The 22,126-nt window shown below is 35.4% G+C and overlaps 1 protein-coding gene across 1 annotated transcript in view; it reads left to right on the top strand.

Annotated features, from left to right (window-relative positions):
- Positions 1-22,126, top strand: part of Vps50 (vacuolar protein sorting 50) — a 664,618-nt gene that overhangs the window by 424,469 nt on the left and 218,023 nt on the right. Inside the window, exon 16 of the mRNA XM_090411754.1 lies at positions 13,352-13,467. Within this exon, the coding sequence (XP_090267880.1) occupies positions 13,352-13,467 (116 nt within the window). The remainder of the gene's footprint in view (positions 1-13,351; positions 13,468-22,126) is intronic.

The following is a 22,126-nucleotide window of genomic DNA, read 5'->3' as shown; positions in this document are numbered from 1 at the left end:
AAGGCATATGACAAGGCGCCAAGAGAGAAGCTATTCAATACTCTACAGTTAATGCGGCATTATATCAAGCAATAATTGGTGTCAATGGGGGCATTATATCAAGCAATACTTAGTCTTTATTTGAGTTGTAAGTCAGCAGTTAGAATTGAAGGAAATACAGGAAGATGGTTTAATTTTAAATCTTGTGTCAGACAAGGATGTACATTATCCACTCTGTTATTCATTATCTATATGGATCACATTATGAAGTAAAGTGGTATTAAACATGATATCAAAATTGGAGATGTTAATGTCAGATCTTTGATTTATGCAGATGATGTTATACTTCTAAATAAATCCGCTACAAGTCTGCAAGATTCTCTGACTAAATTGAATAAATGTTGTAATAGATATGGTATGAAGGTCAGCAATACAAAGACAATGAAAATAGGCAGAATCATTGAAAATATCAACAACGTTGTGAACGGAGAACCTGAGGAATAAGTAAAACATTTCAGCTACTTTGGCACGATTTTTAGTGAAGATGGTAAATTAAATATGGAAATAGACAACAGAATCATCAAAGTTGGTATGGTAGGAAGTCAATTGAATAAATTCATATGGAATAAGAGAGAAATTGGCCAAAACACTAAATTAGCTGTATACAAGACAGTGTTCAAACCAGTTTTAACTTATGGATCTGAGAGCTGGGTTAGAAGTAAAACACTTGACCAAAGACTAGAGACCGCTGATATGAGAGTCCTGAGAAAGATTAGAGGCATGAACAAATGGCATCAATGACAATATCATATTAAAAATGAGGATATTAGGAAAGGACTTGACATTGTCAGCAACCAGGAATGCATTAGAAGAGCTAACCTCAGGTGGTACTGTCACTTAAACAGAATGGGCGAGGAAAGATTAGCAAAACAAGTGTTCTCTGCCAGGTTGGCAGCAAAATGACCCAGAGCAAGACCAAGAGATGCGGACTGATATGGTACAAATTGCCTTAGAAGATAGAAATATTAGATCTGATAATGTTGGAGTCTTGACAAGTATCAGACTGATTTGGAGGAAAATTGTAGATAGGAAGTTAGTAATGATGTTAATTTTTCATGTAGTACTATCATATCTTGTACATGGCAGGAATTTGATGATGATGATGATGGGATTAGATTGAGTGATGAATTTGGTGTGGGTCAGCTGGAGAGACTGATGCATGATGGAAGAGTGATGAATGCAGTGAATATAAGATCTAAGGAAGCAAGAGGCGATGCGGAAGAGCAGAAAGTAGGGAAAGTTGTGAGAAGTGCATATGCTGGATGTAGAAGTGGATGAGTGAGGGAACTAGAAAGATTCACATTGCCAGGGATGTATGGGGGGGTGATTTATGTCTTGTGAGAGTGTAGGAGCAATGATGATAGAGAGGAATGGCTGGGAGAGGGGATGGAGGAGTCACATTCTAGAAGTGCTGTTCTTGAGACATTATAGAACCAGAAATGAACTGTTACATTTGATGTCAGAAGTATCTGAAATAAGGGGAAAAAATTCTTGCATTGATCGAGTTCACTTGTGCAAAAATTGTTGGATTAGGTGAGACATGGTCGGGGCAGATGAGGATTATTTTGCTTTTCATGAAGGTAGAAAGGGAGGAGGAATGCTGTCGATGGTAGCAAAAGAGCTATGCCATACACGGGACAAATAGTAGCAGTGGTTTTGAGGCAGTTAGTGTGAGGTAGAGGTGAATAAGATGAAATATTTTGTTGGGTGTTGAAATAGATCCAGTATTGTGGAGGGACAGAGAGAATGAAACGTATAGACTTATTACTCTGGTGAATAAGAAAAAGTTGATGGGTGATTTTAATTATGGTATTATAGATTGGAATCAAGAGACAGCATTTGAGTACGAAGAAAATTAATTTCTTGAATTTTTTGAGACAACTATCTTAGACAGAATGTAACAGAGGACATGTAAGCAGTAGTGAAACTAGTTTTTTTTTGGCACCCTTGGAAATTCTTAACAAAATGCTTGTTTTTTTAGTGTAACAGTTTTGATAAATGGTAAAATATTCTGTCACTGGCACCCTTGACAACTATACTAGTGTCATAGTGTTCCTACACCTCTGCATGTGAGGGTCATGGATTTGATTATGTTATCATAGGATGATATTGTAAATGAGGTATCATATCTTTCTTCAGTTGATGAAAATGACCATGAAGTGATCACTCTGGTGGTAGTGGTGGCTAGCCACATTAAGGACTTCTCTGAGAAAATGATATATGTGCAATTGTAAGGCTGGTGATTATGACAAATTCAGAATACAGCTTGCATTTATATCATGGAATGAGGATTTGTATTGAAAGTAGGTGGCTGCTACTTAGATCCTGCTCAGGAACTGCTCGGAGGCATTGTATTCCAAAGGTTAGGAGGTTAAATAAATAGGGGTGAAATGGATGAATAAAGAGGTGAGGCATGCAATTTGGAAGAAGAAAGTATCATAGCGGCAGCACAAGATGAGTGGAAATAATCAGTTCATGAGGAATGGAAAGAGCATGCAAGAAAAGTGATTTGCTGTAAAGGATAGCAAAATGCGCTTTGAGCAGCATTTAGTTAATGAGGCCAATAATTCTCAGAGAGTCCTTTTGATATGTAGTAAGTAGAAGAAAGAATGATTATAAAAGGATGATACTAATTAATGCAAATGGAAGAATGATAATAATGGAAGCAGATATAATCGAGATGTTAAATGAGCATTCATAAAGATATTGTTGGATTTTAAATGGAGAACTTTTAAAAGAAACTGTTCATTCAAGATCTAACAAGTCTAAAAGTCTACAAGGAGAAAACTTGTACTTGGGCAAGAAAGAAAATATATATATTAACTATAAATAGGGCTGTAAATACTTTGATGTAAAGTTATAAAAATAATCTTGTCTATCCAAAATCATGTAAAGAATTTAGTGTGTAAAATGTAGTTAAAAGAGAATATTCTATGTAATGTGAGTGGCTTGATAAGATGTAAACAAGAGTCCAAAGGTCACTTGCGAACCGTTCAGTTGAACATGTGGCTTAAGGCAAAGGCGTTTACAAGGAAAGCGATGCTAGTTCATATTCCTGTGAAGACACTACACAAAGCGATGCTAGTTCATATTCCTGTGAAGACACTACACAAAGCGATGCGGTGTACCAATGATCTCGCGAGGAAAAGGAGATGTGTGCTCTGCAGAAGAACATAGCAGAGAGAGAGGGCGCCAACAGTGCACTATAAAAGCGGTTTGCTCCCCTTTCTCAGGGCTTTTCTCGCTGTGTTCCTGATTCCTTGGACGTTACGTCTCTCTCTCACCTCCTGATGGATTCTGGATCGCCCTTGGATGTTATGTGTTGGTACCCGTAGTATGAGAGTCCTGGCTAGCTATCTCTTCAGAGCGGAATAGCTGACCACGACCAAAGATCCGGCAATGCTGATGAGAACAAGCGGCAACAGCGAGACTAGAGCGGGCTTATCGTCAGCCGATCGGAAAGGCCAGATTGTGTGACCACCATAAGTGACCACGTGGATGAAAGCCAATGGAAGGATCAAGCTGTATTAGACAAAGTTGTGAAACAGAATAAATGGACATAGTAATCTTGCCAAGAGATGGTAATATACATTATTTTGTTATATGTTCCCCAGTTAGAGTAAAGGAAGGAAATCTGTTATGTAATTGTTGAGTGTGGACATTTTAATAGAGAACTTTTAGGTGATTACCATAATTGGCCATGGCCTATCTCAACTGGTTAATTTGTCTGAAAAGGGTTATAAAATGAATTGTGACAATATTTAATGTGAGAGATTAGCATAATCTAGAAGGAAATAGAACGGATAAATTTTAGACTTGCATATTGTGTATATTAATGATTAATCTCATAGAATGAGCTATTGCTCATATTCAAGTGTGTTTAGTTGGTTTATCTAATTTAACATAGAATGATAATGATTTAACTGAGTATATGATATATGTGATTTAAGACCTCAATAAACATGCTTTGTATTTTATACCTGGAACTAGCCTGAGATATAAATTCAAATTACCACTCATAAATCTGAACCTAAGTGAAGGGGGATGAAAGTATAATAAGATATTTTAGAAGCCATGACTACAAACTAGATTAAACATAGCCGAAGTAGAATAGATTGTTAATGAGAATAAGTGCTAGATTTTCACCTCTGTACAATATTCTGGGAAGGTCTCCCTGGATAAGAATCCCTTCTATCCTAAGATATTGGCTGGCATAGCATATCAAATAAATTTGTCAATATCTGACCAGGAAACAGTCTCAGATAGTAATCTTAAAGGATTTGTTCCTAACTAAGGAAAAACCTTTAACAGTTAAAGGATACATGTGACTAATCTAGGAAACAGCCTAAAACATAGATTGCCTTTCTAAGTACGATAGGTAAGAATTGATTTACATCTTAAGGTTAGTTGAGAAGAAAAGTTTTGTTCTTAGTGTAGGAAGGCAAGTACAATAAAGAAAAATATTAGGAAAACGGCGACATAACAATATTTCATCTTCGTGGATGTAGCATCATGCAGAACTTGAGAGCAGTGGGAGGGAGGAGCCACTGATGCTGATTCAGCAGCTAGTATATTGGGAATTGAGTAAACTTGATGTTAATAAGACTGCAGGACTTGAATATATCACCACATGTTTTGAGGCAATGTTTCAGGCAGTTAACAACTTTGATATACCTTTTTAACATGAGTATTTGATTGGGTCGAGTTCCAAACCAGTTGTTTCCCTTCATAAGGAAGGTGATGAGACTTGAGACTATGCCTTTAAATTAAGGCTTTGTCTGGAGTTGTGGTTAAAGTGTTAGAGAGGATAGTGTGAAACATGATTCATAAGTGGTGTTAGCAAATGGATTGACAAAAGCTGCATTCCTTGATGAAGGAAAATTGTGTTTTAGCAATCTGTTTACTTATTATAACAAAGTAACAAATATTTTCGACAAGGGAGATAGATTCATTCATTCAAAATCTAAACATAGTGGTATGGTTTGATTTTGCAAAATCCTTTGATAGATTGCCATATGACAAGCTGATAATTCAATTGGAATAGATGGAATTGGATAGTAAATTAGTGTGCTGCATTCTAGATTGACTCTCTGATAGACATCAGCAAGTTGCATGCAGGGGCATGATAATTATCCTAGAAGAGGAAAGTCACTAGTGGTGTGCTTTATGCAGTTGTTTGCTTTGTAAGGTGCAAATGTTGTAGCTTTGCAAGAGGACCTGAATATACTTAATGAATGGACTAGTGAGTAAGATGAGCACTTCAGCATTGCAAAGTGTCAAGTTTTAAAATTTAGAAGCAAAGATGAGATGCAAAAAAATAAATAAATAAAAATTAAATTTAAAAAAATAATAATGAAATACACACACAGTTGGTGGGGATGGCTTAGAGAAGATGAGATATCTGGGGGGGGGGGGGGGGAATGGTGGAAAGGGACGAAAAATTTTGGAGATGTTTGCTAAAATTGTAAAGGCACTGCAGCAGGTTTACTGTGCTCTCAGTGATGTATAGAAAAGCAAGGATATCACGATTCCATTGTATAAGGCCTTGATCAAACTACATGCAAAATACTGTGCAAAGTTTTGATCACTGGTTTTCAAAAGGATGAAGACATTGGAAAGTGCCCAAAGATGATTGAGTATGGTGGCTTCTGGTCTCTGGAATGAATATGTAGACAAGGGAATGCAAATTACAGAGTCTAGTTGATAGGAGGAAAAAAGGATCAAGGGAACATGATTGAGACATAAGTTGATATGGGATTTTTACCAGATTAATGTGGAAGAGATTTTTCATAGAATAGTTGAAGATCAGGGAAACAAGAGGCTATCTGTAGGATGAGTAGTAAGTTTTTGTGTGGAGAGTGGTCGGTGATTGGAATAAATTACCCAGGAGCATGGTGAATACAGAGACATTGAATACGCTTAAGGCATAGTATGATGAGCTGTGCGTGTGTGTGAGAGAGAGAGAGTGGAATCTACAACAGTGAGTCTTTTGACTCCATGGAGATCTGACGATAATAATAATAATTATATTTAATCCTTTTTTTCTGTATTCAATTTATTGATGAGTTCTTGAAGTACTTCTGCCTGAGTTGTCAAAAAAAAAACTGCTTCATCAACAGAATGTAGGTAATTTAGCTCCTTTTTATTTACTATTATTCCTCTATTTTTTCTTTGAAGTGTAAACATTTCTTCTAAATATTTAAATAGCTGAAATAAATAGTTTAGGTGAAATGTTAACTTCCTGCTTTTTGATGGGAATTTCATATTCATTCTAATTTTATATATATGACTCAGTGTATCAATAACAGGTTTTTTTTCAGTTACTTGATTTTTTAGGGCTTCTAAAATAGCTTCAGTTGACATTAAGTCAAATGCATTTTCAAACTCAATAAAAGCCAGACCATAGTTGTTTTGATCTTAATTTGTATTTACAATAACTTGTCTTATTACATAGATATGATCAATAGTGCTGTAGCTTTTTCTCCTTGTTCTGAAGGTCAGCAAAAATCTGTAAAAACATAAATATAATTTCTTGCCAAATATAAAATACTTTATAACCAAGTGAAAAAACTTCCCCTGTCTGCAACTTTCTCTGATGCAGAGTACAGTCAATCCTCTACTTAAGATGAGGTTCCATTTTGACGATCCTGTCAGAAGTCAGAAATCACCACATGAATTATAAGGATATGTTAACAATTAATATGCCTGAATGCTAAAATGTATAGGTCTCTGTTTTGTTATATATTTTCACCAATTTTACTTTTTGTTATAGTGAAATAATATATTGTCTAAATTATAACATAAAATTACTGTATTCTGGACTGTATTGCAATACAATGAATAATGAAACATGAGTGTATAGGGCTTTTATGTACTTACCAGTAAAATAATCAACTTGAAACATATGGAGCAAGAGTAATTATTCAATACTGCTGCTGTATTAACCACCTAACCGACCATTATGGATAAAATACGCATCCTTATACTCTTCGTATCCATCATATATTTCAATGTAATATCAATGGTATTACAATTTTAATATGCACTTCGCATCCATGATAACCTTGACCGGTAGCGTGGTTAATTGAACAGTTCATCAGAAGAGGTGGTTAGGTCATCAGCAACAGATTCTTCAAATTCAGGAAATGCAGCAAAGCTTTTCACAACTTGTGGATGAACTAGGCTTGTCTTCAGGGGAGAGGTGAAAGCAGGAGTGGCTTGTTTAAAAAATATGTACATTACATCTGACTGGGCTACCCAGTTTGCCTTTTCTTTTCTGCTTAAATTTCTCATTTTGTCTAATTTGCTAAATCTCTTCATGTTGGAGACCATTTCTTCAAACAACTGGATTGCCTTAATAACAGATGCAGATTTTTTTTACTATAAACATTTAAACTTTTTTGAGGGCTTGGCTTCTCCTCATTCTGTTTTTCCATCTCTTCTTTCGACACTTTCTGTGCTTCTAGCCCTATATGGTCTTCATTTGAGAGCTCTTCTTCCATAGCTTATATCAGTTGGTTGCTCTATATCTTCATTACCAACTCTTCAACTAACATCGCTTTCTCACCACCATTCTCTTGTAAGGCTTTGTTGAATCTAGTGAATCACCTCACTCCATGTTGTATTATCTATGTTCTCTGTACAATGCGAGATATTATATTGCTTCCAAAAGTCTCTGAATGTTTTCTCGCCTTCAATAGCAGCAACAGCCTGAGGAAAATAGTTTCTCTACATGGTTATAAATTAAATTAAATTTTCCAAGAAAGTATATTCTTGTTTAATCCTTAATCCAAGTGTAAACAGAGAAAGTTTATGCTTGAAGTATCTTCACGACTAAGTTACTTTTATGTATATGCTGATGACTTCACATCAATTTTCACAGTATCAAATATTGCTATGTATTATGGGAAGGGTCACTATCCAGACTGGTTTTTACCTTCATATAAGTAAAGAGTCATCTCTAAAAACTAGACAATTCCTCAGATCAATTTAACCTCAGAGTGACCCAAAGGATCATTTTAACTTATCTCTTGACCATTCCAAGATACTCAGTGATGATAGGCAAACTCTACCACCAAGTAGAACTGCTCATCTCTGATCGAAAAGCATCTACCAAGGGGACCCTGATAAAGGCCACAAAAATCGATGCTATACCATAAGCAAGCATCTAATGGAATTCAATGATCAAGACCCACATCTGTGGGAGCCAGAACCAGAATAGTTATTAACTGCTCTGGCACAATGGATTGATGTTAGACCCGTGGTCCTTGATCCTTGAATTTGCAGTGAAATTCTGGATTAAGGAATGTTATTGAGCACTGGGCTCACCAATTGTGGGCTATTGACTACCAGTGAGTCTTTTTTTTTTTTTTTAAATAATAATAATAATAAAACTACATGTTTGATATGGTTTTTTCCAATGTTTATTCCTGAGATATTTGTTTCAATCTACTGTTAGGTAGTAAATTGTAATAGGCTTGGAATATTATTGAGCATTTGGATCACCTATTTTGGACTTCTGGCAATAAATTAAAAAAAAAAATAAATTCATATTCAGTATGGTTTTTGGCATTTATGTTTTGCAGGATCATGCTCACTGTAGTCTACCTCTTGGTAGATTAGTAGGTTAGAGTGGATAGCAGCATTTGCAAAGCATTTTTCAGCCTTTACACAGAGGAAAGTTTTGATCTCAGAGATATTGTCTTCTCAGTGAAGCTATATCTTCTTACAAACCATGGTGCATTAAATGCTATTTCTAAACATTTGTTTGGAATTGTTTGTAGTTTGCTAATATTTGAATCTGCTGTGTGACTCCACAGTTCCACATGGGCGAGCTATACATCAAGACTGGCCTGATCAGCATCTTGTATAGCAGCAGTTTGAGTTTTGTTTGCTTTTGAGCAGACATAAATGATATGAGTTGTAAACAAAGCTCTTTATGTAATTGTACCCTCAGTATTTAGCACTGGCAATTTCACCTTCCTCTAGGGACACTCGTCTTCTTTTGAATAGCACTGCAGTGCTTTTGTCTGCATTAACATCAATTTGCCATTTCTTGAACCATTGTTCTAGGATCAAGACTGTGTTTTTCAGTTTGTCAGTTGCCAATCTAGTTTGCAAGGAGCAGACCATTAATGTGACATCATCCGTGTATAGGGCCATTGTGGTGGCAGCTATGCATGGGTTGGCAGCCACACAGACAGCAAGGAGTAGAGGTGATAGCAGAGAGCCCTGGATTCCTGTTCTGTTAAGTATGACCAGTGCTAGTGGGAATTTGGCCTGCAGAAGTTAGAAAATAAGCCTATTGCATGATATTTAGTCAAATGCTTTGGCACTGTCCAGCATGATCATCCCTGTATGCTGCTTCCAATTGAACCCTATGCTGATGTTTTCCACAACTCTGGGAACCTGTTGTTCTGTGAAGTAGTTCTCCCTGAATCCAAATTACTCATCTAGGATGAGATTTAATTCTTTAATAACTTTCTGCAGTCTTATTATTATGTATTATTACTATTTAGTATTGCCTTCTCAGCAATTTTTTTCAAGTAGGAAACCAAGTTGATTGGGTGATAGTTTTGGGGAAGCTGTGCTGCTTTTATTGGTTTTGAGATAAAGATCACATCTGTTACTTTCCATCATGCAGGGAAGTAGTGTTATCTTAATATTGCATTAATAATAGCCACAATGTGCATTACAGTTTTATGTGGCAGGCATTTGATGATTTTCTTAGAAATCCCATCTGGCCTGGTGCTTTCCTATCTTATGTTTGGTGATGATTTCACCTATCTCAGCAGGTGATGTCCTTTGGATGGGGTTTATGTACTCTGTGTTTTAGTGTACATAGTACCCAAATGTATACGTTACTGATGAAGTCTTGATTCACATGGGTGTAGCTTGGACTATACTGCTTCTCTAGGCTGTCGGCAAATGCTTCATCTTTGTCTATTTCATGGTTAAACCAGACCATGTTCACCATGAATTGGTGGGAAAGGTTTACAGTCTGTGCATATAGCTTTGGTCATTTTATAAAGTATCTGGTCCTCTGTGTTTAAGGACTGGAGTTTTGTATCCTACTGTTGATTTCAATAGTATTTAAGCACATACCAAACTTCCTTTGTAGCCCATATTGAGCTCTTGTTGATATTCTGGGGCCAGCTTGGCTTGTGAATTTTCACCTGGTTCTTTTCACAGATAAGGTTTTAATCTCATCCAGAAGTTGGTCAGAGTTTGTGCATGGCACATCTGCAGTTGTTATCTGCTTTTCTAGCCTCAAAATTGACACAGCAATACTACAAAATATTGTGCATCAATACCAAGTAAGTGCAATTTCTAGTTGGGATCCATGATTAGATCCCAACTAGAAAATAACTAGGCTATTTTCATGTTGTAAGCACAGCTGGGGTAAAACAGGGTTGTAATTAGAGCTGAGTCATCCATTGCACTTACTTGGTATTGATGTGCAATATTTTGTAGTATTGCTGTGTCAAGGACATCAGAAAATCCTGCTGCATTGTAATACGTGGATTTTGCAGATCCCGTTATCATTGTGTTCCTGGGGGCAGCATAATCGTTAAAAGTTCTGCTGTTTCGATTTGTAGCTTTGCTATTTCAGGCTGTCTGCTTGGCATTTAGATCTCGTGTTACTTGCACTGCTTAGTTTGTGTCTAGAATTTCAGTCACGTCTGTTTACAGTAACTGTTTGTTTGGAGAGTTATATATGAAGTATATTTTCAGGTGACTTGCATTTGCAGTTTGGATCTCCACTCCTTTTATTTCTATGTTGATAGTGTGACAGGATTTACAGTTTCATTGTGTTCTATAGTGAGCTTGATAAATATGGCACACAGCCATATTTGTCATAGTAACTAGCTGGTATTTACCTCCAGAGAAGCCTCAAACCCAAAGTCATTAAAGATAGGGTGAATAAATCTCAATGAGTTGCCATGATGATGAATCACCTCAAGATATCTTCAGATACCATGAAATCAGATGAATTCAATAATAATAATCAGATACCAAAGCTGAATTAATGGAGAACTCATATATTCTCCATATGCAAGTAATAAAAACATTTAATACCTTATTTATTAAAATACTTTGGATTAGACATAGCTATAGAAAGTTTTTCTGCTTGGTTAGAAATTAAATTAAACTTGCCAAAAAAATATATTCTTGTTTAATCCTTAAGCAAACAAAGTTTGCACATGAAGTATCTTCATGACTAAGCTACTTTTATGTAGAGGCTAATGGCTTCACATCAGTTGCTTTAGTATCCTGTAATGCAAAACACACTTCCTTTCAGAAGTGTATACTGTATTCTATATTGCTATGCACCCTTCCCATTATGCATAACAATATACACTGTAAAAATAAATACATCACTGATGCAAGACTTGCCACATCTGAAACGACTTTGTTCTTCCAGGAAAAGAGCATGAGAAATATTTTATTTAATTTTTTTGTGTGTTTTATGTTCACTATTCAAAAATGCTTATTCTTTTGTAATTTCCACACCAGTTTTGTTCTCTTTTATGAATATAGAAATAGCTCTTGCTTTATTCCAATCACTTGGAATTATACAATCTTTCTAGCCAGCTGATCAAGCAAATTTAGAAAGTTTTTTGACTTAATAGATTTCCTCCCTGATGAATAAGTTCTTGGTTTATTCCATCAAGGAAATATCATTAAAAGTAAGAGGGAGTAAAATCCATCTTTTTTTTTCCAGGTAATAAGGCATATATGTGTTTTGACAGTATTGAAATTCGCTAGAGTATTGCCTCCCCTTCCCACAGCCTTCCGGTTTTTGATTCGTGTTGAAGTTTCTGGAATTAAAACTACATAGAAACAGAAATAAAAGAGATGATTTACTAGATAAACTAAATATTTATGACCTGACATTTTGCCAGCTCAAGCTACCATGAAAATACATACACAGATGAATCTAGAATTCAAGTGACTTCCAGAACAAGGACAGTTATGTGTATGGAGAGTGACACTCTCTGTGTCACTCTCTATACACATAACTGTGTATGGAGAGTGCTGCGATTATTGCTGACAGGCCAACAGGGTGGTGTGCAAAAATACATGTAGAATTAAGCCATCATTTTTATTACAGTTCAGTGGATTCTGTACATTATAAGTCACTTCCAGGAATATTCTCTGTGATTTAAGCTAGGATCTGTAGTTATGCAAAGCATGTTGAACAAGTTCACTTTGTGTTCCATCCTGTTTGTCCAAAATACTATATCCCACGTTGACTGGGGATACTGTAGACACCAGGGAAGAATAGAAGATCCTGGCAGTCTTTAATTTGCTTGATGAAAGTGGAGGCTTTGCCTTGAGGTTTGTAGAGAGTTCTTATTTTGTGTTGTTTCAGAAGCAAGTCCAATTTATCTGTGGCACTTTTAATGTAGAGTGGGATATCCCTACCCTACATTGAAGGTAGGGACTAATAATTTACATATTCATAGTGCGTAATTTGAATTTTAGTGAAAGAGTATAAAAAGAAAACCTTTAAGTTCAGTATAAATTCTACTTGAAGAATCTTTATTGACATAATTTAAACCTCTATGAGTTTTGCATAAACTAAATATGTTTAATCAAGAGAGTGAAATAAAAAAAAAAGAGAGAGAGTACTGAGTTAAACAAGCAAATTAACAGAAACAGTGACACCAAATATTTGAAAAACAGCTGACAAGTGAGATGTGCTCTGAAATGTGTCCTGAGTGGGCCATCAGAGCACACCGAGGACATAGAGAAAAATAAGGACCAGCAACAAATACAACAGACACAAATCATCAAGTACTATGGCAGCATACAAAAATGGGCTACAATCACTGTAATTTCTTCATCATAGCATTCATAGATCCATCAGAAATGCTAAAAAAATTCACATCAGCTAGAAGCACTGTATAATCCTATCATCTTTAGTCATCTTTCTCCAGAAATCTGATGCGCACAGATATTGGATTATGATTAACACGCATTCATTATTGTTAGTATTTTTTTCAAATATTCCATGTTACTGTTTATTCATTTTTCTTGTTTAACTTTTTTTTTTTATTTCACTCTCCTGATGAAGTATGCTATAATGTACACAAAACCAGTAGAGATTTAAACTCAATAAAATTTGTTAAATCTCCATGTCGAATTTTACTGGACTTAAACGTTTGATGTGTTCTCCATCCACAGAAGCCTCCAAAGCAGTGTTTAATTTGACTTGATGTGAATGTCCCTTTAGAAATATTTAAAACCACCCCATATTTTGATGTCTATTAGTTTAAATGTTCCTTTTTTTTTTCCCCTATTACAGATTGATGATAATAATACGCTTCAGACTTATGACTCAGAAAGTGACGATTCAGATGTTCCTGAAGAGCTGAAAAAGGATTATGTAGATGAACATACAGATGAAACTCCAAGTAAAAGGTCAACTCACTTAGTGTTACTGTTGTTACTATTTTATCCCTTTGCAAATACTGCAAAATTCCAGTTTCAGTTCATTCACTGCTCTCCATCCAAAAGCTTAAGGTCTTGCTTATTAGACTTTATAAAGCTTTCAAGGTTACTGTACATATTGTCTTGTCATTCTGTTTCCCCTGCATGCATCTGACAAACTATTTCATCTGTTTTCCTACTTACATCTCATTCATTTACTTGTAATTGCTAGCTCTGTAATTCATATTCTCTTAATTAGTCTTCAAAAAAAAGCTTTCTATAATGCCAATGTTAATAATCTGCCCCTTTTCTAAATTATTTCATTAATTCATCAGAAATCTAGGTTGTCAGATTTGTACACAGTAGCACCAACACTTTACATCCTGTTGATATCTTTCTTATTATTGCATCAGTCTGCTGCCTTCCACCTTCTCAGAGCAAATTGCAAAACTACGTACTTAACAGCATTGAAGTGATGATGACTGACATAAAGGTTGAAACATCAAGTGTTCTTTTGTTCTAATTAAAGTAAGCATTCTACTATAATAGTTCACCTCCATAATTCTAAAGAACAAATGTTCAAAACTTCAAGAGCATATTCATCTATGTGGTTCTTATTAGAATACAAGATATGGACATTGGGATACTTAAGGGATGCTGATGTTGAATTGGGGTTTGTTCCAGTAGCTGACATTTCATTATTCACTATAGTTCCCTGGGAGGAGACCTTCACATGGCCTTTTGAGGAATGTGGAGAACCAACCAGGGCTTCTGACCTGATTTTAAATCCTCACCTTCTTGTCATGCACCCTGTTGGGTATCTACCTGGACGAATGATGATGGGCTGACAATTTGGGATTTATCCAACCAATTGTATTCTTATTGGCTTAAACCACAACTCAAAATAGTGGTACAACACAATGGAATTTCTTGCTGGCCCAGTTAAACAAGGCACCCATTGTATTCGTCAGCGAACTAGGGCAAACAACAAATTGTCAGCTATTGGAACAAATCCCAACTCACCATCAGCAGATCTCAAGATTTTCTGCTTTGGCACTGTTACTTCTTTTTGACAGTGTTGGAAAAGTGAAAGAGTTATAGTTATAAAGAAAACAAAATAAAAAATCAGGTGTAATTGAAGAAAAGTACGAATAACACGCTTGTGTCGCCAAGGGTCATAGGTGACTGAGACTCGTTCTAATTGGTCATTACATAATGCGTACTTCCCCTTACATGACCCTAATCACCTTAGCCATGCACAATTTTAAATAAAAATTCCGATCCACAAAATTCGTAAAGCGGGAACTACCTTTATATGGTAGTCTTTTGGGTTTCTTTGCATCTCACAGAGAAGTAAAAGACAATTATTATCTTGGAAATAGTTGTTAGCTGGCCAATATCAATGAATTATGCACTTGGTGGTTTCCAAAAATCATGTCATAAGTAGAATAGCAAAATATTCTCTCTCTTTTTTTTTTTTTTTTTTTTCACACCATTGCACAAATTTATACTTTATTAAATTATAATTTATTATATTTTGAAAATCTAATGCTGACAAGGAGGTGATCTGCTGTTTGCAGATGATGCAAAGTTTAATTACTGAGAGGAAGTCTTCATCTGATTTTCCTTCAGGAAGATTGTATTAATGGTTACCATAAACAAGTAAACAGAAGGGGTTCACTTCCTGCTCACTTTTATACTAGTGAGCTTCTCTTGCCTATGCAAATATATACTAGACATTTGCATAGGCAAGAGAAGGAAGAGGATCCTTATAGGAGCTGAATATATTTTTTAATTTTTGGATTAAAAAACTGTACTCAGAATTTTTCAATTTAAATGTAACTTTCATGTTATATTTTTGTAGTATTTATAGCTGCAGAATACCGTTTTTTCTGATATTCTTTGAATATAAGGAATGTATGGCCTTATTGTATTATTTATATTTTTTTAGGGGTACTTAAGGGTCAAAGCTATATAACTGAGAGGAGACCTCTACATAGCCTTTAAAGCAATGCAGAGAACCGACTATGGATTCTGACGTAATGTCCAATCCTCACCTTCTCATGGTGCACCCTGTTGAGTATCTACCTGGATAATGAACGAACGAGGATGGGCTGGCAATTTGGGATTTAGCCTACCAAATTGTATTCTTATTGGCTTAAACCAATATAGAAAATGATGATACAACATGACAAAATTTCATGCTGGCTGGGGCGTCGCCCGGTTAAACAAGGCCCATGTTGTTTTCGCCTGGGAACCAGGGCGAACAGCGAAAAGTCAACTACTGGAACAAATCTGAAAACACACCCCAACTCATCATCACCAGAGTTAAAGATCGGTACTATCAACATAAGAAGCCTGAATGGCAAAGAAATGGAGCTAGCTGAGGAATTAGATAAGTACCAGATCGACATAATAGGGGTGGCTGAAACAAAAAAGACAAAAACTGGTGAGATCTTTCTGAGCAATAAATACAAAATGTTATATTCAGGCAATGACAATCAAGGAAAAGAAGGAGTAGCCATAGTATTCAACACAAAATACGAGGCTAATCTTCTTGAATGGCAGTCAGTCTCAAGTAGAGTAATGTGGGCAAATATGAGAATGGGGAACTGGACAATGAGACTTATTTGTGCCTATGGTCCCACAGAAGGTTCTACTAAGGTAGAAGTGGAGGAATTTTTTGATGCTTTAGAAAAAGCAACTGACACAATGAAATAGGAAAAGTTGGTCCTTGTTGGGGATCTAAATAGCAGAGTAGGAAATGATTGTCAGACATACAAAAATATTTTGGGAAAATTTGGAGAAAAGAACAAAGCTAATAATAATGGCAAATACCTGTTGGATTTCTGCTCAGAACATGGACTGGTTATTACTAACACCATGTTCCAACATAAAAATGTGCACAAATTCACATGGAGAGAAGAGGCAAGTTATAAAAAAAGTCTCATTGACTATATTATTGTTGATAGTAATGTTTTCTCCCTGGTGCAGGACAGTAGAGTGTACAGAGGATTTGAAATTGGAAGTGATCACCATTTAGTCTTAAGCAGGATAAACTTGAATTTCATATTGAAAAGAAGAACATGTAAAAAAGTTTTAAAACGAATAAAAGCTGAGCAGATCTCAGATGTGAACTGTAGACTAAAATACTCAAAGATTATTGAAGAAAAAATGAAAGAGTTTGAGAAGAGGAACCAAACCTTGGAGATTCAGTGGCAAACCTTGAAGAAAACCCTGATTTATTCAGCCAGAGAGGCATGTGGTGAGGTTGTATGCAAGGATAGAAAAACCGGAACTCCATGGTGGACACAGGAAGTTAAAGAGGCAGTGAAGGAAAAGAAGAAAACATATAAAAGTTCCTGGAAAATAAGTCAGCGTGTGCTCTTAGAGAATACAGAGACAAATGCAAGAATGCTAAACACTGTGTAAAAACTAGCCAAACAAAAGTCATGGGAGGACTTTGGGAAGAATATAGAAAATAAATATCAAGATATTTTGGAGGATGTTGAAGAAGCTTAGAAATGGAGGAAAGAGTGCTGTAAAAGGAGTTAGAGATGATAAAGGTGACATGAAAACAGGAGAAAAAGATATCCTTGAATTATGGAGTAATTACTTCGAAAAATTCCTGAATGAAACAAGCAGTGATAGCACAGTGGTAAAAAAACACTTAACAGGCATACAGTCAGGAATCCATACTTGAAGTAGAAAAAGCTATCAAAGGCTTAAAATGTGGAAAGGCTGGAGGAGTAGATGATATTTGACCAGAAATGCTGAAGTATGGAGGTATAAAAGTCTTATAGTGGCTGCACTGCATAGTTAATAAGGCCTGGACAGAGGGACGAATTCCCAATGATTGGAGTAGAGCTCTCATAGTACCCCCTCCAAAAAAAGGGAAATAAAACTGAATATGAGAATTACAGAGGTATTTTCCTACTGAGTGTGCCTGGTAAGATTTATGCAAGTATACTTGAGAAACGGGTGAGAAGAATTGTGGAAGAAAAGCTTGGTGAAGAACAAGCTGGATTCAGGCCAAATAGAGGCTGTCAGTATCAGATTTTCACTTTATGACAAATAGTTGAAAAATCATGGGAATATAACAAAGATCTGTATTTAACTTTTGTCGATCTAGAAAAGGCATATGACAAGGTGCCAATGGAGAAGCTATTCAATATGCTACAGTTATATAGTGTCAATGGGGCATTATGTCAAGCACTACTTAGTCTTTATTTGAGTTGTAAGTCAGTAGTTATTATTGAAGGAAGTACAGGAAGATGGTTTAATGTTAAATCTGGTGTGAGACAAGGATGTACATTATCCCCTCTGTTATTCATTATCTATATGGATCACATTATGAAGGAAAGTGGTATTAAACCTGATATCAAAATTGGAGATATTAATGTCAGATCTTTGCTTTATGTGGATGATGTTAGACTTCTAAATAAATCCGCTACAAGTCTGCAAGATTCCCTGACTAAATTGAATAACTGTTGTAATAGATATGGAGGCAGAATCGTTGAAAATGTCAACTGCTTTGTGAATGGAGAACCTGTGGAACAAGTGAAACATTTCAGCCACTTAGCCACAATTTTTAGTGAGGATGGTAAATTAAATATGGAAATGGACAACAGAATCAACAAAGCTGGTATGGTAAGAAGTCAATTGAATAAATTCTTATGGAATAACAGAGAAATTAGTCGGAACACTAAATTAGCTATACAAGATGGTGTTCAAACCAGTTTTAACTTATAGATCTGAGAGCTGGGTCAAAAGTAAAACACTAGACCAGGGGTGGCCAACCTTTTATAGTTCATGCGTCAAATTTTTCATTTTTTACTTAAGATGCGCCATACAAACTTATACCACTTTTCAGCGCTTTTAAAATATGGTAATATGGATATATTTAACAGTTATGCATAAAATGATTTATTATATATATGGTAATATAGACACTTTTAGCAGTTTTAAATAAAAGGATTTCATATAAAGACAAGATAAACATTAATTATTTTATTCAGACTTTTGAAATTGCTTTGCTTTTGCTAAGCTTGTAATGTTTGGAGTTAAATCAATTACAGAAAGCATCAAATAGTTTTTCAAATTTAAATCAGTCAGTCGTGACTGTAGTTTGTTCTTAATCATTTTCATTTATGAAAATGCTTGTTCACATCTGTATGTAGTTCCTAAATGACAGATATGACTCTGAGCAAATTTTCTCAGTTCTGGAAAATGTTCACAGGGCAACGATCGCCAGAAATTAATTATATCAGAAGCATCTGGGAGTAATGGAAGTTCATTAAATTTCATTTTCAATAAAGAATTGGTTCTGAGATCAATAAGTTCCATTTGTATGTTACTAGGCATCGTCAAGAATTTTTGTTTAGTAAGTGAAAAGGGATTTATAAATGCAAGTATGCAGTCTTCTTCTTCGGCAAAGTCGCTAAAACGAATGTTAAAGGACTCTTGTAATAATCTGAGTTTCTCAGTATATTCTGTAAAGTTGCCATTATTTTCAACAGATTCATTATGTTCTTTTAAATGTGGAAATTGACTTAAATCCCCATTTTCTAACTGGGAGATGAACAGTTTTAATTTCATATTGAAGGCACTGATGTCATTTACTAAGCTAGGAAGCAATTTGTTCTTGCCCTGCAGTTTCAAATTCAGATAATTGAGGTGGCTAGTAACATAAACTAAAAATGCTAAATCAAATAGCCATTTCTCATCACACAACAGGGCTTTTTCCTCATGCAGCTCATCCTTCTCTTCCAGAAAATTACGAACACTTTCTTTTAGCTTCCAAAATCTACTGAGAACTTGCCCTTTAGAAAGCCAGCGCACCTTACAACGAAGGATGAGAGCCATATTTCATATCTAGCAGTTCACAATATTCTCTGAATTCTCTTCTGTTTAACCCTCTTGCTCTAATTTTATTCACACACTTTACAACTGATATCATAACATGCCTCAAATTTAGAGTTTTTCCACACAGAGATTCTTCATGTATAATACAGTGATACTTTAGAAGAGAATGACCTAAAAACATTTCAAGTAAAGTTACAGTCCCTGAAACTCTACCTATCATTGAAGGTGCTCCATCAGTGCACACACTGATGAGCTTACTAGAATCTAGTTGTTGATTTTCTAGACATGACTTTACTTTGTCAAATATTTCTGACTCTCTGGTGTTTCCATGAAGTGACTCAAGACCGATAAGTTCTTCAAAGATGTTAAAATTACCATCAATCCCTCTTATAAAAATGCTTAATTGGGCTACATCACATATGTCAGCGGATTTGTCCAAGGCTAAAGAAGCACAAGCATGAACATGGTCTTTTAATTGCTCAGTAACATCATGGGAAAGTTCTTCGATGCGTCTTGTAATTGTTTGCTTGGACAGAGAAATTTGGTTTACTTTTCTTATAACATTCTTATCACCAAGACATTTTGCAAATTTTTCGAGACAGGGCTTAACAACTTCCTCTCCATCAGAGAAAAGCTTGTGTTTTTTAGCCAACACAAAGGCAGTTTCATAAGACGCCTACAGCATTGCCACACTTTCACAACTTCGTTTCACAAATATATTTTGTCTCTTTTTTATTTCTTCCTTTTTCTTAACCACCTATTCTTTCCGCAACTCAGACCCAGGAACTAACTTCAGTTTTTCTTCTAATTCAGCTTGATGATTTCTATGGTGTCTGTTAAGCTCATGTCTTCTATTATCTGAGAGAGTGCTTTCACAAACAATGCACAACGGTTTTCCTGAAGGACCCGCAATAAATAAGAACTAATTTTCCCACAGTTCATTAAACTGGCGCTTGCTATCACCTTCTGCTTTTCTTCTGCTCATTTTCTTTTGCAAAGTAATGGGTAACTGACTGCAAAAGAAATTATTTCAAAAAGTAAAGCTTATTATTAAATAATTCATTTAGATTATTTTATTGTTTTAAACATTATTAACATTCAAAAACAGTTCTACAAGTTTAAGATAAGATTCCTGTTTTCATGAAGGCCTAATGCAGTTCTATGAGTTTAAAAATATTATATATATATTTTTTCATAGAGAGTTTACGTCTCTCTCGTAATATATTATGTCCGATGAAATACGAGATCGCTTCCTGCCATAAAACAGTCGATCAGCTGGCAATCACACACACAACCCAAACATCCTCATTACAAAAGCTTTGCTGATGATTAGTTAAATTTTAGGATTAAATCTACTATATGTAAATAAAAAGGAAAGATATTGTATTAAAAAAACATAAAAACACGCACATACAAATACACCGAATAATTGCAGGTGTCAGTATCAGCAAATTAAGGGAGCGGGCAAGAACTTGACATACGCATTCAAAATGAAAAAAAAAAAATTTTTTTAATTTACAGAACTATATTAAGCCTTCAGGAAAACAGATATCTATCTTAAACTTAAAGAACAGTTCATAAAAACATGTAAGTTCGAAAACACAGAATTGTTCACTCACATCTAATCAGAAGTTCATCGAACGCTATGACGAGAGTCAGCTGTAAACTGATTCAGTAACTGGTGACGCATGTCAGCATTTGCTGGTGCCTGTTGCTTCAAGATCAAACAAGTATAATAATTGTGCACTCTAGAATTCAGTGGTAGGTTAATTGTGTGTTTATATATATATATATATATATATCGTATACAACATATTTTAAAATTTTTCTCTGGGGTTCAGAGCGCCACTTCTAATCATGCAATGCACCACTTTTGGCGCATGCACCATAGGTTAGCCACCCCTGCACTAGACCAAAGACTAGAGACTGTAGATATGAGAGTCCTGAGAAAGATTAGAGGCGATGGCATCAATGGCAGACTTGACATTGTCAGCATCCAGGAATGCATTTGCAGAGCTAACCTCAGGTGGTGCAGTCACTTAAACAGAATGGGCGAGGAAAGATTAGCAAAACGAGTGTTGTCTGCCAGGTTGGCAGGAAAACGAACCCAGAGGAAGACCAAGATATAGGTGGATTGATACGGTACAAAGTGCCTTAGACGATAGAAAATAAGATCTGATAATGTTGGAGTTTTGACAAGTAACAGGCAGATTTGGAGGAAAATTGTAGATAGGAAGTTAATAATGATGTAAATTTTTCATGTAGTATTATCATATCCTGTACATCCCTTGAGGGTACATGGCAGGAATTTGATGATGATATTTTTTTTATTTTGGACTGTATTTTTGTCTAGGATTCTGTAGAATTGTTTTCTTGTTGTAGCCATTATCCAAATGTTTTTTTTAGAAACATTTGGATAATTATTTGAAGCTCATATATATTTCTGACCTTATTCATCAGATCAAATTGTTAAAGCTCTTCATTTTATGACCTCTAGGTTTAGTGTTGGATGCTGGTATGAATCTCTGTGTATGTATTGGCCTTTGTATTTGGTTTTATGGTAAACAGTAAATGGTAGATATATCAAATCTATGAATTAAATTTATAGATATATAGATTTATAGCTTGAGAAAAGACATTGAAGCATCTATCTCTAATCCAGAGTATTTTAGTAATAAGGTGTGACACCTTTTGGCTACTTGTATATAATAATATGACTTCTGCATTACTTCCACCTTGGTATCACTTTTGGGTCTGTCTCCCACTGATAAGACTGATGAATTCA

The sequence above is a fragment of the Typopeltis vanoorti genome, chromosome 22 (genome assembly GCF_054136105.1).
Source record: "Typopeltis vanoorti isolate ZY-2024b chromosome 22, IOZ_Tvanoo_1.0, whole genome shotgun sequence".
Classification (NCBI taxonomy): domain Eukaryota; kingdom Metazoa; phylum Arthropoda; class Arachnida; order Uropygi; family Thelyphonidae; genus Typopeltis; species Typopeltis vanoorti.
Note: the sequence above shows the minus strand (reverse complement) of the source record. Positions and strands in the feature narration are given on the sequence as shown.